General features: G+C 44.0%; 1 protein-coding gene across 3 annotated transcripts in view; it reads left to right on the top strand.

Annotated features, from left to right (window-relative positions):
• Nucleotides 1–5,275: 5,275 nt before the first annotated feature.
• Nucleotides 5,276–16,646, top strand: part of LOC118093940 (glutathione hydrolase-like YwrD proenzyme) — a 28,963-nt gene continuing 17,592 nt past the window's right edge. Inside the window, exons 1-5 of one of the 3 annotated variants that reach the window (XM_035133797.2) lie at nt 5,276–5,341; nt 8,268–8,365; nt 8,903–9,056; nt 12,858–13,011; nt 13,510–13,716. In XM_035133797.2, the coding sequence (XP_034989688.2) occupies nt 8,269–8,365; nt 8,903–9,056; nt 12,858–13,011; nt 13,510–13,716 (612 nt within the window). In that variant the 5' untranslated portion in view covers nt 5,276–5,341; nt 8,268. Of the gene's footprint in view, nt 5,342–7,448; nt 8,366–8,902; nt 9,057–12,857; nt 13,012–13,509; nt 13,717–16,646 lie in introns of those variants that run through there. The other 2 variants (XM_060274488.1, XM_035133799.2) reach the window with 2 other exon arrangements.

A 16,646-nucleotide genomic window follows, 5' to 3' on the forward strand; every position in this document is an offset into this window, starting at 1 on the left:
TACTAATTCAGGAAAGGATGCTGCGATTACTAAAACCCAGCATTGGTTTCTCAAAAAAAAAAGTCATGCCAAGTTTCTTTTTTTGATAGGGATAGGATTGCATGCTTGGTGGACCAGGGGAATGCTGCAGGTGTAGTGTATCTTGATTTCAGCAAGGCTTTTGGCAAAGTCACCATTATATTCTTGGGAAGAAGCTAGCAAAATGTGGGCTGGACGAGGTAACTGTTCGGTTGATTTGTAACTGGTTGACTGACTGAACCCAAAGAGTGCTCATTAATGGTTCCTCACCAGCCTGCAAAAAAGTGACAGGTGTGGGTGCCACAGAGTTCTGTCCCAGGCCTGTTGTTGTTCAGACTTTAGACACAACTTGAATGAAGGAATTGAGGAAATGCTTATCAAATTTACAGATGCATCAACAATGTGATGCCACAGCAAAAAAGCTAATGCTATTCCAGGCTCCATCAACAGAAGTATAGTGACCCGATCAATGGAAGTCATAGTGCCACTTGTTTCTGCCTTGGTCAGACTACACCTGGACACCACAATTTAAGATGGATATTGACCAGCTGGGATGTGTGCTGAGGAGGGTGACCAAATTGATCAAGGGTCTGGAAATCAAACCTTATGAGGAACAGTTGGGGGAGTTGGGTATGTTCAGCTCAAAAAAGAGGAGACTGAGAGGGGCTATGATAGCCTTCTTAAAAACTCTGAAGGCCTGTCAGATGGAACCAGCTTGTTTTCTTCTGCTCTGGGGGGTATGATTCTAATTACAAGAAAGGACATTCCGACGAAACATCAGGAAGAGCTGTTTGACTGTGGAACAGATTCCCTGGTAAGGTGGTGGACTTTCCTTCATCGGTTATTTTAAGCAGAGGTTGGATGGCCTTCTGTCATGGATGCTTTAGCTGAGATTCCTGCATTGCAGGGGGTTGGACTAGATGACCCCCAGGGACCCTTCCAACTCTACAATTCTATGACTCTATGATAGGATGAAAGCATGGGGCAACTTCACAAATGACACCTGCTGAAATTAAAGGCGTAGGGACCTTGCCCTGTCTTGCATCTGGCCACAGGCTGCCCACCCATGACATGACATGGTATTCTGTGGAGTAATCTGCAGTGAATCTTTCTGATGATAGCTTTTAGCAGACTTGACGGGGCAATGACAGAAAAAATCATCACTTGCTACATGCTACATTATTTGATGGTGTTTCCTGCTTGGCAGGGGGTTGGACTGGATGACCCTTGTGGTCTCTTCCAACTCTATGATTCTATGATTTTATTTTGTTCCACTGCCACCTCATCAAGGGTTCCAAAGGTGTCCGAAGCAACACAGAGATCTGCGAAATCTGTTTTCTAGAGATGAGGGTTGGTTGAATGCATACACCCCATGAAAAACGATGCTCATTTCATACGTGCTTCAATTCTCTGGGGGCAAAAGTAGCAAATTGCAACCTATCTTTCACACCCTCCCTCAATGCTGTTCTCACCTTCTTGATATGTGAAAAGAGCAAAACATCACCATATATAGTTATAGGTCTCCCCTTTTGTATACTAGCTGACAATATTGATCAGTTCTGCTGTTTCGAAGCAGTGTAGGGAAGAGTGTGCTGTAAATTCATAATGTGATTATTGGGAGGTAACAATGTGTTGTTTCAATCTTTGCAAGCTTTTATCTCTTGCATGCAGTGCTTTTTTCGGGGGAGGGGGAGTTCGCAGGGGTACGCGTACCCCTAAACATTTTGTGAATCTAAGTTTGGCCTCATGGAGGGGCAGTATTTCAATATGACTAGGAAAATGAGAGCACCCCTAAACTTTTTAAAAAAAAAAAGAAAAGAAAAAAAGCACTGCTTGCATGTACAGTACTTGGGAATCAATTCCACTGGCTGTATGAATTGTGTGGAATATTAAAACCCAAGGCCTTGTTACATGATACAGGATAGTGACCCACTATAAACATTAGATAAGGACAAAATGGAAAACACCCACTGATTAATGCATGAAGCATATATACTCTGATAAGGATAAGTGCTTTCTGATAAAGCAGAAAGGTATCTTCAAAAGATAGCAAACAAGCAACAGTGAAAGTTGAAGATCACTGCTCTTTAGGGAACATTAAATAATGGTTGGGTGAACTTTCTATGTTACCCTTCACCAATGGCTGTGCTGGTTGAGATGGGGGAGAAATTTGTTCCAGTTTAAAAGCAAATTGATCAGCTTTGCACTTTCCAAAACTGCGCAAGCAGAAACAAGAGTTATCCTTTGAAATTCGCACGTATTATCCAAATTTTGTGATGCAGTACTCCAACCAATGTTTACACACATGGGAGAAATGTACTTTAATGTACAGGGAAATATCATCTGTTGATTCCCATTTTATTGTGTTTGCTCCAAAGAATACAACCGATTTCTAAAGGTCACAGGCCTCAGTGCAACAAAGCCCAAGGAGACTTTCCTGAGGTTTGGAAAGTACATTAGCAGATACGTTTATACTGGAAACAAAACAAAACAAAAATTCCTTCCAGTAGCACCTTAGAGACCAACTAAGTTGGTCATTGGTATGAGCTTTCGTGTGCATGCACACGAAAGCTCATACCAATCACAAACTTAGTTGGTCTCTAAGGTGCTACTGGAAGGAATTTTTAAATTTTGTTTCGACTATGGCAGACCATAGTCAAAGCTACCAACATGAGTTTGACCAAACTGCTGGAGGCAGTGGAAGACAGGAGTGCCTGTCGTGCTCTGGTCCATGGGGTCACGAAGAGTCGGACACGACTAAACGACTGAACATCATCATCATCAACAACAACAACATGGCAGACCAACACGGCTACCTACCTGTAACTAATACTGGAAACAAAAATTAAAAAATCCTTCCAGTAGCACCTTAGAGACCAACTAAGACTTAGAGACCAACTAATACTGGAAACGTTAACGAGATCTGTAAATGGCCATGAAGACTTCAATACAAGAAGCCTGCATTTAGAAAGCTATGATTCATAAATGAAATCATGATGAACATTCCCTGCCCTGTGTACTAGTTCTAGATATTTAATCTGCTGCTGTGGTCTTCCCATCCTGGCAGCCAACATCGATCAATACAGGAAACCTCCCAAGGACTTCCAGCTTTGACCCTGTACATAAATGATGAGGAGTGATATGGTTGCTGATAGCCTGAGATGACTCCCTGGCCACTCCTGGTAATGCCTGTAAACTTCCAGAGACACAGGACAGAATGCATGCTTAGAAACCCTGCTTGAAACCACACATTGCCAGTATGACACAGTTCCCTTAACCACGTCCTTGGAAGTTAAAAATGCAGACCTTACTGGGGGTTATTTGCAGGTGGGATTCAATCACATGCCAGCAAATTCAGGCCTTGCAATTATAGTGGTTGAGGTCTTGAACAGACAAACCCGCTTCCAAAAGACCGGACTTACAATTAACTATGGGGAAATGCACTGGAAACTGTGGGAAAACACTTGCTTTGATGCAGCATCATCTAGCTTCCCAGAGTAAGAGTGAATCCTCCTTAAATAGGAAACATCACCTGATCTCCCTGGGAACAAATGAAGATGCTTGCTCAATAAACAAGGCCCCCTGAAAGTGCCCTGGGGAAAGCATGGAAGTATCTAGAGTAGTAGCCACACCACCAATGGGGGTTATGCTATAATGGGGGCTTTCTTCATCCCTATGGCTCACAATTTCTAGTCTCCAAGGCTGCCGAAAGAGCACATTGTCCTCTGTTCTTTGTTGCTGTGCGAACCCTTTTTCCCACTTTCTCTTTAGATCCTCTTTTGCTCCACCACTCTTTTCTCTATCTCTCCTGTCCATTCTTCCTCTCAGGCCCCTGCTTCTTACACTTGGTTGGTATCCATCTGACTCAGGAGACAATGGAAGGGTGCGCCTTTGGGGGTGATGTCAAACAGTTGGGAGAGTTCCAGCGCCTGCCATGGTTGTAGAGACCAATAAAGGAGAGGCATGTTTTATTGCAGCTGGGGTAGATGAAGGGATCCAGTTGTGCTGATGTAGATGTACCGTGATGTTACTTCTTTCTGCACTCTTCCCAGCGGTCGTTCCTCCTCTGGTCACTGCTGTGGATACACAACCTGACGCATTGTCTCCAGGTGCTGCGGTTGCCTGCAAGAGATTCCCACATGGTGGGGTTGATCTTGCCAGCCTTCTTGTCACGTTTGCAGACATCTTTGTAATGCAGAGTTGGTCTGCCAACGGGCCTGGTGTGTGAAGCCATCACCCCAAAAAACATGTCCTTGGGGAACCTGCCATCTTCCATTCTGCGGACATCAGCAAGTCAGTGTATACTTCGCTGAGACAGGAGTGTGAACATGCTGGGAATGTGGGCTCGGGAAAGCACATCTTTGTTGGAGATTGTCCTGTCATGTGATGTCCAAATGACGCAGAACAAGTGGAAGGCATTGAGGTGCTGCCTATGACTTACTTCCATAAAATAGAGTGCTCAACACGCGAGCCTGGTAGACCTTCATCTTGTTCTTGGATGTTAACATCACATTCTCCCGTATGCTTTTGGAGAGGTGAGCCATTGCCATAGCTGTGTCCTTCAACTACCGTATGCTCCTTTCAGACATCCCCTACCTACCCCAAGTACACAGCCTGGACCAGGCATAGGCAAACTCGTCCCTCCAGATGTTTTGGGACTAGAACTCCCATCATCCCTAGCTAACAGGACCAGTGGTCAGGGATGATGGGAGTTGTATTCCCAAAACATATGGAGGGTCGGGTTTGCCTATGCCTGCCCTGGACAGATCATAGAACTGCAGCGTTGTATTATGTACCCAAAGCATTTTAGTCATGCTGGCCACACGACCCGGACATGGACAAATGCTGGCTCCCTTGGCCTGAAAAGTGAGATGAGCGCCACACCCCATAGTCACCTTTCACTGGACTTAACCATCCAGGGGTCCTTTACCTTTTTTACCTATCATAAGGCAAGGAGGAAAACCTCCCTGTGCACTTCCTCCCTCCAACCCATGCAAACTGTTTTGCACTTTTGACTGGCATCTTCCTTCCCTCCTAACACCCTCGCCTCCCCACCCCACCAAAAACCCCACCCCACAGAACAGCCCTAAATGTTGCAAAGCAGCGTCCATTTACTGCGCCCAAATAGTATCTAGCAGTAGCAAACGGACCAACGGGATTCAGAACGACTCCCGTCTCCTCGTATGATACCATAGGTGCAAAGGGGCATTTGCTTCGGAGTCACGTGCTCCGCGGTCACGTGAGGCGAACCCAAAGCGCTGCTCCTTCGGTTCCCTCAGGACAACGTTGCTGCTGCTGCTTCTCCTCTCCAAGCGCGCGCCAGGTAGGAGGGGCGTCTGGAAGGGCGAGGAGAGAGAGAGAGCGCGCGCATGAAAGGGACGCCTGGCTGCTCCGTTTTTGTTTTGTTCCCCCCTTCTGTTTTCTGTCTCCTGCTGGAGAAGTAGGTCCGTTAAAGGAGACGGGCGCGTGGCTGAGGCTGCCTGTGCGTCTAGGCATAGAAGGAGGGGCGCGAGAAGCGGCCAAGGCGGCAGCAGCAGCTGGCTGGGCTCGGCTGAGCCACGCCCTGGAAACCCGAGCGCTGCTTGCCTCTGCTTCGTGGCCCCCCCACCGTTCCTGAGGCTTCTCCTCCGTTTACTTACCGTAGCTGCAGAAAGAAACCCTCAAAGCAGCACCTCCCTTCCCCGACGGGGAAACATAGACAATTGAATATATAGCCTGTCGGGGAATGCTGCGTTTCAGAGATGCGCCTTCCCACCCCCCCTCCGCGCCCCATCTGTGCGCGCAAGGCGATGGACAGCTGCTATTTAAGCCGGAGAAGTTGGACGTGTCAAAAACGAAAACGCTTCGCAGAATTGTAGAGTTGGACGGGGCCACGAGGATCATAAACTCCCAACTCCCTGCAATGTAGCCTATAATTTGCCCAACGTGGGGCTTCAACCCATGACCCTGAGATTAAGAGTATTCATGTTGTACAGTCCAACTGAGCTGCTTTAGCCAGCATCTCTCATGCACAAAACTCCACTTCTGGCAAAAAGTCCCCAGGCAGGACTGATTGGCTGGACTATCTAGTAGGGAGGCGGTACTGTTTCAGGGCAAGAGAAGCTTTGGTACCGCAGATGCTGCCAGGCTACAACTCCCATCAGTCAAGGGTTAGGGGTGATTAGAGTTGCTGTTGAGCAACATCTGGAGGACCAAGGTTTCCCACACCTGTGGGCCTAATCACTAGTGACTAATTTCTAAGAGTGTGTGTAGACTCTGGACCAGGCATCCCCAAACTCGGCTCTCCAGATGTTTTGGGACTAGAACTCCCATCATCCCTAGCTAAAAGGACCACTGGTCAGGGATGATGGGAATTGTAGTCCCAAGACATCAGGAGGGCCGAGTTTGGGGGTGCCTACTCTGGAACATCTGGTACGCAGGCTGAGACCCTACCTGCCTGCAGACTGTCTCGCCAGAGTGGTGCATGCTCTGGTTATCTCCTGCTTGGACTACCTGGTTGGACTACTGCAATGCACTCTGTGTGGGGCTACCTTTGAAGGTGACCCGGAAACTACAACTAATCCAGAATAAGGCGCCTAGACTAGTGACTGGGAGCAGCCACCGGGACCACATAACACTGGTCCTGAAAGACCTACATGGGCTCCCAGTATGTTTCCGAGCACAATTCAAAGTATTGGTGCTGACCTTTAAAGTCCTAAATGGCCTGCGCCCATTATACCAGAAGGAGCCTCTCCACCCCCATTATTCACTGAGGTCCAGCACCGAGGGCCTTCTGGCGGTTCCCTCACTGCAAAAAGTGAAGCTTCAGAGAACCAGGCAGAGGGCCCTCTCGGTAGTGGCATCCGCCCTGTGGAATGCCCTCCCATCAGATGTCAAGGAAATAAACAACTATCTGACTTTTAGAAGACATCTGAAGGCAGCCCTGTTTAGGGAAGGTTTTAATGTTTGATGTTTTATCACTTTATTATTATTATTATTATTATCCTGTTGGGAGCCTCCCAGAGTGGCTGGGTAAACCCAGCCAGATGGGTGGGGTATAAATAATAAAAATTATTATTATTATTATTATTATTATTATTATTATTATTCTCCTATTTAGGTAATAATGTGCATTACTTTACTTCTAAATGTGTTCAACCCTCTGTACTGTGTTTGGGAGCCACTCCTTATTCTGCTGAGTGGGACTGTGGACCTCTGCCCTCAAGGTCCTGCCCATATGGCACCACTGATACCTTCCTTGTCCTGAAATGAAGGATTTTTGTAGGGGTGGGGGTTGCAGTTGCTTCCCAGCAAGTACCTGCACCTTTTGGCTGGATCCCTGTGGTTACCTGAAAGAAAGGCACTTTGGATACACACATTATTACAGAACAAATGGGGCCGCTCTAACAAACTGTTGCAATGGGAGTTGTTGTTGTTGTTGTTGTTGTTGTTGTTGTTGTTGTTGTTGTTTGCATAGAATCAGAATTGTAGAAGTGTAGAGTTGGAAGGGACCATGAGGGTCATCTAAGCCAACCCCCTGGAATACAGAAATCTTTTACCCAACATGGGGCTCAAAACCCCGTCCCTGAGATTAAGAGTCTCATCCTGTACCCACTGAGCTTTCCCTCTGCATGGACAGATGTGCTGCACTATATCAAGCAACAGAACCACAATCTGAGCCTTTGGATCAGCACATATAAACAACTGTGTTTGCACTGTGTTACTGCTAAATGCTAAGGCCCAATTTTGGTAGATGGAACACAGCATTCCCGTATTCAGAATTCTCAGGTTTGAATAAGAAGGCATCAGGTTGGCTTTGAATCTTACACAGCCTAACTTCAGTTGGTGAAAATCGTGTGTGTGTGTGTGTGTGTGAGAGAGAGAGAGAGAGAGAGAGAGAGAGAGAGAGAGAGAGAGAAATTGTGGATCAAGTCTGTTCCTCAACTTGAATTTTGAACCTGGGGAAAAATTTACACTCAGTTGTACTATTGTTGAAATCAAGGGAATTTGGGAGTAAGAATGATATTGCTTGGGGAGTTCCATTTCACTTGCCAAATGAAAATGAGGGATTTACATAAAATATGGTAACATGATGTAATTTCAGCTTCAGTGTAAGCTATATTAGAGTTTTGCAGAACTCTGTGAAGTTTTATACAGGTCCATTTACATCCATTTGATTTTAGGGTTCACATTTATTTTTGTACATTAGTTCAGGTTTTCCTTTTAATACCCATTTCTTTTTTTTTTGTGTTGTATTTTCTTCCGAAAAGGATGCCACATCTTAATTTCTGTTCTCGGAGATCCCCGGTGGTTTGCAGTAGTGCTTGTGTTGCATCAAGCCAGCCTCTTGCAACAAATATAGGCCTCGGTAATTTGTTCCGCTGTTATTTTAATGGGTGAAATGTTGATTTTTCCTTTGTGGGTCGTATCTGACATTCAGTGGGTTGGCTCCAGACTTAAGTTAGTGCAGGCATCCCCAAACTGCGGCCCTCCAGAAGTTTTGGCCTACAACTCCCATGATCCCTAGCTAACAGGACCAGTGGTCAGGGATGATGGGAATTGTAGTCCAAAACATCTGGAGTTAGTAACTCTTTAGACACCTGTGACTAATCTGCAGCGCTATACTGAAGATCTCCTGGCTGAGGTTTCCACAATTTTGGAAGTGTAACTCAATCAAGCTTCCTCTCTTCTGGCGTACAAAACCATTCTCAAATCATTTCAATTACAGTTGAAAATCAGCATTCCCATGTCTTTCTTTAATTCTTAGGATCCTGTGATTTTAACACTTCCCAAAGTGGCACTCCCTGTTTTGGTTTGCAAGTCACTATTAGTTTAGAGTTGTTGTTGTTGTTGTTGTTGTTGTTGTTGTTGTTTGTTCTTTTTAATGAGCCTATCTCTGTTGCAGATATCTTAAAGAGTGGTGGCAATGCTGTAGATGCTGCTGTGGCAGTAGCAGCTGCTTTAAATGTTACTGAACCATGCAGCACCGGCATAGGTGGAGACTGCTTCTGCCTCTATTATGATGCAAGCACAAAACAGGTACATGGTCTCAATGGAAGGTAAGTAGCAGAGAGAGAGAGAGAGAGAGAGAAAGCACATGAGCAGCTGTTGTATTCTGCTATGTACTAGGGCAGAGAGTTGTTGTATTCTGTTACGTATTAGAAAATATAGTTGTATTCAGTTATCTGCTGGGGGAAGTTGTGCATTTGGGATTTCTCTCTTTGTAATTTCTACTCTTCCACCCACCCTCCAAAACCACCTTTTTGCAGCTGGTTTGAGAGTAGGGGCCAAGAAATGAGAGGACTAAGGCTTGATCTAGACACGTCAAAAAAAAAAAACATTTCAGGAAAACGTGTTGTAAACCTCACAATGGGAAATCTCGTTGCGAAAGATGGAACTCCACACCGCCATCTGGTGTCAACAAATCAAGTTGTTGCCACTGGCTCGATTGCTGGAAAATAAGCAGATGCAGATTACTTGGACTGCATTTCTCAATGGAATTCCACATATATAACAGGGCTCAGTTTAGTGGTTTTGTTCAGACTTGCCAGACTTATCACAAGCCTGTGTATACAAATGGTGTTTGTCCAGTTTTTGTGCATGCCTTCACTTTGTTTTTAAGCTGAACTTGATAATGATTTTGTGCAAACATCCTGGTGGGCAGAGTGTCTGCAGTTCTGGTTTCATATGAGGAAGACTTTCATTTTAACCAGGAGGTCAGAATCCAGTTTTGCACCTCATTTCCTTTTCGTTTTGTTCTGATTTCCCTACATTCATATGCTATTCAACTTTTCGCTGCTGCAGAGGAATAGCTGTCCTTTGGGTCTAAATTGAATATTAATAGGAAGATGCTTTTAAAAGGATAGCATCAGTCCCAGGTGCTCTTCGGTTCCTGTTGCTGTAGTCAAAGGGCAGAGAGCAGGACATGCTGAAATTCCTCTGGTTATTTTTTTCCTCCCAGGAACCTTTCACAAAGAAACAGGAAACTCCTTAGAGCAACATTGCACTAAGTGGCGCATGCATCATATGGGGAACAAGGTCAACTGGTGCAACAATACTTTTCCACCCTCTTCTCCCCCACATGACCCCTAAACCTGTTCTGGTGGTTCCCTCAAACTCACAGAGCAGATTTAGGCAGTGCAGTGAGAAGTCTTGTTGCCTGAGTGGACCGCATTGCAAATGCAATAACTTCTGGTAGTTGACTCCCACCCTTGGTTCATGTGCTGTGACAGTTTCTGTATTAAGTCATGTTTCAAACATGAGCGTGCCTCCCTCCTACTACCCAGGCCCTATGCAAATTCTCCTTCCTCCCACAGCACTCATGCACCTCAAACAAGCCATAGTATGGCTTGTCATGTTGTCCGAACCCAGACCATGGCTGTTTGTTTCAACTGAACCTTCAACTGAAGGTTCGTTTCTTGGTTTAATTCTTAAAATAAAAATAAAAATTATTCATTTTATAATAACACATAACAAACAAATAAAAACAATACAATACAATACAAACCTGACAAACCCATCCATAACAAAAAGACACAAAATATCTCACTGTCAAATCATTTTTCTTTAACATTTTAGGGTGACTTCCTCAAATCTCCCCTTCTGAGCTTCATTGTATATCATATTTAAAGGTAAAGGGTAAAGGGGCCCCTGACCATCAGGTCCAGTCATGTCCGACTCTGGGGTTGCGGCGCTCATCTCGCTCTATAGGCCGAGGGAGCCAGCGTTTGCCCGCAGACAGCTTCCGGGTCATGTGGCCAGCATAACAAAGCTGCTTCTGGCGAACCAGAGCAGTGCACGGAAACGCCATTTACCTTCCTGCCGGAGCGGTCCCTATTTATCTACTTGCACTTTGATGTGCTTTCGAACTGCTAGGTGGGCAGGAGCTGGGACTGAGCAACGGGAGCTCACCCCGTTGCAGGGATTCGAACCGCCGACCTTCTGATCAGCGAGCCCTAGACTCTGTGGTTTAACCCACAGCACCACCTGGGTCCCTTTTATATCATCTTTAGCAATTTCTAAATCTTAACTTTAATCACTTTTGTAAATCTCTTCCTTTACCTAATTTCTTTCATTATCTATTTAATTCATTACTATCTATTTTCTTAAATTATAAACATTTTTTCTACTTCTGCAACCTATAAGAACTTCCAAATGTATTTCCTATTCTCAAATATTTCAATACTTTTTAAAATATATTTTAAATTTCTTCCAATCTTCTTCTAACGACTCTTCTCCCTGGTCGCGCAGTCTCCTCCCAGTCAATTCGGCCAGTTCCATAAAGTCCATCATCTTTATTTGCCATTCTTCCACGGTTGGTAATTCTTGTGTCTTCCATTTCTTGGTTTAATTCTGGCTTATCGCTCATGATTTGTTTGAAACAAACCACAATCTGGGTTTGGATAGTGCAACAAGCCGTATTGTGGCTTTTTTGATGTATACAGGAGCCATAAGGTGGGGCAGTGAAGGGCAGAGAAGCTGTGTGGGATCTGTGTATCAGGGGCAGACACATTTTCTATTAAAAGCACACACATTATCTCCCTCTCTGCTAGCTGGAGAGAGTGTGTGTATATGTGCATATATCTTCAAGCTTCTCATTCAAACACATGGGAGAAATTTCCCACTTATCAGCAAACCGTCTTCTATCAGCCATCGAAACTGGGCTTTGTGCCTAACACAGGAATAGTCAGCCAATGGCCACAGTTGCCAGATCAAAGGACTAAAGTGACAGAAGATACTACCATTGGCAGAGTGTTCCCTTTTGAGTAGCTTTTAAAGCAGGTCTAACTTGACCAACCCTCTGGGAGCCTCATGCAAGTGGTGGGCATATACCGGTACATTGCACTTTAACTCACATGCATACATAAGTACTGTAAATACAGTTTCTTCCCCCAGCAATTAGGTTTTGGGGGAAAGTAGCTTTGTTCCATCCCCAAGTCTTATTTCATGGGGAAGGGGTGATCTTCCTGGAGACTCTAGCTGTGGAAGGGAGACAACCACCCATAACCCACAACAATGAGTTATAGGGAAGAAGCCACCCATCGGAGCCAATATATTTGTTTTCAGGCCAATAGGGCATTTGGGGAGTTGGTGGGGCATTGTTGGCAGGGTGAGTAATATAAAGAGGATTGCCTTTTACCTCTCCAACTGTGACGCACACACTCTGAAAAGGCCTCCATGTGTTCCTGTTAGGCTTGAAAATATCTATTGGCTCCAGCCGAAGACTTCTTTTTTTCAAGTCTAATCATACCTGCCAAGTTTTCCCTTTTCTCGCGAGGAAGCCTATTCAGCATAATGGAATTTCCCTTTAAAAAAGGGAGAACTTGGCATCTATGAGTCTAATTGCAGTGGGGACAAAGAGGGGACACTGGGAGGTCCCAGGGGCAATGTCTGGCCCACAGGCTGGCAGTTCCTGACCCCCTATATTACTGGTACAGAATCCCTTTGAGGGTTTGGACCTAACAATTCTAGTTTGTAGGGTTAAGAGCATCGTATGGGTTAAGAACATCTGTTTCTGTGATGTTGAATTAATATAAAATGTTGAGAATAGTGGTTTGAAACAGACCATTTTAAAAAGAGCGATTGGTTGGTGTATCTAATAAGAGTTTCTGGAAATAAATGTGGCAGAATTTCAGCCTTTGATGAATCATTCTGTGAAAATGCCATGGAAAATGTTCTACATTATTTCAGGTTGTTGCCAGGAGGCTTCTGAGAGCTGTTACAGTGCCGTGCCGAGAAACTGTAGCACCATCATCAAAGTTTTTTTAAAAATAAATAAGGTCAAATGGATGCTCCCCCCCCTTTATCTTTTTAGTATGCTTGTAATTCTGTTTCCATGTGGATCTCTGTTTGCTTTTCAGCGGTCGGTCTCCAGAAGCCCTGACCCTTGAGCTGCTAAAAGATCATGGCTTCAGTGAGGCAAATCGTCCCCCTCCACTACATGCACACAATGTCACCATACCTGGTGCGGCAGCTGGCTGGTGCGATGCTGTTGCCCTGCATGGAAGCAAAAAGGTGAACCCCAAATGAACATGCAGATTCAGGAATATAGCATAACCAAAACTGTTTCTTTTTGGCATATTTTTTTTAAAGCAACTATATTTTGCTTTTTTTAAAAAAATAAATAAATCTGAATTTGCTAATTTAGCTTATTGTGCACAATTTCTTCCACTCCTTCCAGATATACCGAAATGCAAGGAGAAATACAGGCCACGGAATCTCCTTCCCCCATCACTAAAAATGTTACTGTGTTTCCCCACCTGACTTCTGAGATTTCGCCAGATTGTCAGCTTATTTTCAAGCTTACATTCACAGTCATAGAGACATGGGAGTGTTTTGGTTGCTTAATATTTTCTCCCACTTTACTATTTATTGATAGTCTATTGAACAACTTTGTTTATAGGGTTAATTCTTGTAAAGAGGAGGGCCTTGGGAATGTTTTTAATCAGGCACACATACATTTCAAATGTTGCCTCTAGATGGGAAGTAATTGTGCGATCTTTCCTGGTTCAGCTTTCCATGTGGCAAATTCTGCAGCCAGCTATAGACCTGGCTGAGAAGGGCTTTCCAGTCTCAGAGATTACTTCCTACTGCTGGAAGAATTATGCTCATGCTCTTCAGGCACCTGGCAACCCACACGGGAAGGACCTGCTGATTGATGGCCAAGCACCTGATCACGGACAAGTCTTCTGCAATCCTTTTTTGGCAGACACTTTTAAGGTGAGCTGAACTTCCTTGAGCCAGTGCCCTCAGCTCAGAACTATGGCTGCATCCAAACAGCAGTTTATTTAGTTTCCCCAACATTTCTCCGACCGTTCATTTCTGCATTATATTTGAGCTTTCGCATGGTGTAATAGCTGCTTATAGAAATACAGTGGAATGTAGCACAAATTCAGCATTCATTTTCATGTTATTTGCTTCCAGAAAAAAGATTTGTTCACAAATAACAAGGAAATGAGTTACAAACCAGACAGATGTTCCACTATATTTCCAGAAGTGGTTTCTAACGTGATGCAGAAACTCAAATATATTGCAGAAATTTCATATATATGGTACTGTGTTTTACTGTATGACAATTTGAATTCCATATAATTCAGTGTGGAATAAAACTGTTTGGTGTCATGGAACTTACCATACAAAAGCCTACAAGGTGTGCTGCCTCAAATCTCAGTACAGTGGTACCTCGGGTTACAAACGCTTCAGGTTACAAACTCCGCTAACCCAGAAATAGTTCCTTGGGTTAAGAACTTTGCTTCAGGATGAGAACAGAAATTGTGCTCCGGCGGCACAGCGGCAGCAGGAGGCCCCATTAGCTAAAGTGGTGCTTCAGGTTAAGAACAGTTTCAGGTTAAGAACGGACCTCCAGAATGAATTAAGTTCATAACGAGAGGTACCACTTATTTTAAGTGCACGATTGGGTCAAAAAAAGAGGAGAGAATCAAGGGTCAAACTAGGTGTTATACCAAATTCATCTACTGATTGATTGTAAAAACAACACCTCAAAGTGGTTTATAATTAGAAAACACTACATTTTTTATATATAAAAAAGGATTGGCACAGAGGGGCCAATTTTATTGGGACTGCAACACACGAGATGAGATTCAGCCCTTTCTTCCCCAGCCATGATTTTAAGGAAAAAAACCACCCCACCCACACTGCTATTAGCCTTAGAAAGAAAGGTGTAGCTGACACTGGTGGGATAAGAGCAGTAGGGGGTGAGGGAAGGACTGGGGATGAAAGGACTAAATCTCCCCTCCGTGTATTCTGTGGTCTCAATTAAATTGACTTTTAATTCTCCCTCATACCTTGCATCCCCAATAAGAATCAGTCTCTTCTGGCACCTATTACTATTTTTTCTTTTTAAATCCTAATGTGATAACTTAGTTGGTAGAGCATGAGACTCTTCATCTCAGGGTTGTGGGTTCGAGCCGCACATTGGACAAAAGGATTCATGCATTGCAGGGGGTTGGACTAGATGACCCTCGTGGTCCCTTCCAACTGTGTGTTTCTATGATTCTGTACAATCTTTCTAATGATGCATTTCATGTTGTGTCTACTTTGACCCTTCGTTTCTGCCCTGGTGCAGATAATTGACTCATATCCTTTTCCTGTTCTGATCTTGAAGGGATGTTGGGAGCATGCCATTTAGGAAGTGGTATTTTGCTGACATGTTGATCAGAGAAAGGATCAGATCAGGGCAGTACTCATTGTGGAATTAGACCCCACACTCCCCCCCCCCATAGCTCCATCTGGGCTTTTAGAGAGGAAGTGAGACGTGTTGTCCATGGGAACGATGAAGGCTGGTAATTATCCGAAGAGAAATGTTTCACGCTATGCAAGGAAGTTAGTGGGGAATGACAGTAATGTACATCAAATTTAATTTTATTTCCGCAGCAATTGAATTTGCTTCCAGGTTAACTTGGTTTCCACTAAGCATAAGAGATTTGGAGGCTGTATCTGAATATTCTCCAGCAACATCTCCATTTTCATTTTCCTGATAATTATAAATGTCAGTATGCTGCAGGCTAACAAATACTGCCTCTTAACCTTACTGAGGAGCTAATGTAATGCTGAAAAGCTGTTCAGAGTCCAATCTCATAGAAATCAGTAAATAGAACACTATAGGCTGAGAAGATGGATTCAAAGTAATCACTTGTCATGCTTAATTCCCTTCCATTGTTCAACTTGGATTAATGTAACACATTTAACCTATACTTCATAACCAATTTGGGTTGTTTCCTCCACCCACACGTATTTATTTCCCTACACTCAAGAGATGTGGATAACATTTATCTGCAGTTTTAAAACATGCAAATATAATTTAATAGGTGATTAGCATATGCACAGACCATGGGTTGCAGATATATTTGGTCCTCTCCTTAAAACTGTTCACTCCTTCGAAAGACGGTCCCCTCTGTCTTTCTGTATCTCTTGATGCCATTGGCTGAGCTGCTTTGATGTGACCTTGTACATTCACTGGTGATAGCAAATGACCCCAGTAGCTGTTACTGACTTAGCTGCTGTGATGGCATGGAGAACTGGGAGGGATCTGGGTCAGGTAGCTGAACGCAAAGGGGAAATGAAAAGATCTTAGCATTTAAATTCTATGTTCAGCAAATTTAAACCATGTATGGGCCTTGAATTATATGTTCTTGGTACAAATATTCCAGTTCATTCCAGTTCATTGCATAGCCTTGTAGTGAGCAGAGTCATCCAGCAGATAGATGAAATGTTATGCTCAATAAAAACTCAAGTCCCACAGATGTATGACCTTAAAACAGTGAATGTGTGAAGAAAATTGACATAGATCCAAAGACATAGATCCACTGAATTTTTTTTGGGGGGGGGATATGTTCTCTTTGAACAGAATTCCATGTTACAATCTCCTTTGGAAACTAAATGTGAAATAGAAGTTCAATGTTGCTGTTGCCATGGAAAATGATTTGTGAGCTTCTTGTTTGCTGGCCAATGCGATAGCCTTGGTCACATTTGCTTAGATCGATGTGTGTGGTGCTTGATACTGCTTGAATTCAGAATTGCTATTCTCTCACAAAAGGATGAAAGCTGTGAACAGTGAGCAAGCTGGTATAAAACCCTGTTTGCATCTGAAAAAGTCAGCTGTCACCTAAGGGAGTCCAGGCCTCCATCCC

This window comes from Zootoca vivipara, chromosome 5, assembly GCF_963506605.1.
Source record: "Zootoca vivipara chromosome 5, rZooViv1.1, whole genome shotgun sequence".
Classification (NCBI taxonomy): Eukaryota; Metazoa; Chordata; class Lepidosauria; order Squamata; family Lacertidae; genus Zootoca; species Zootoca vivipara.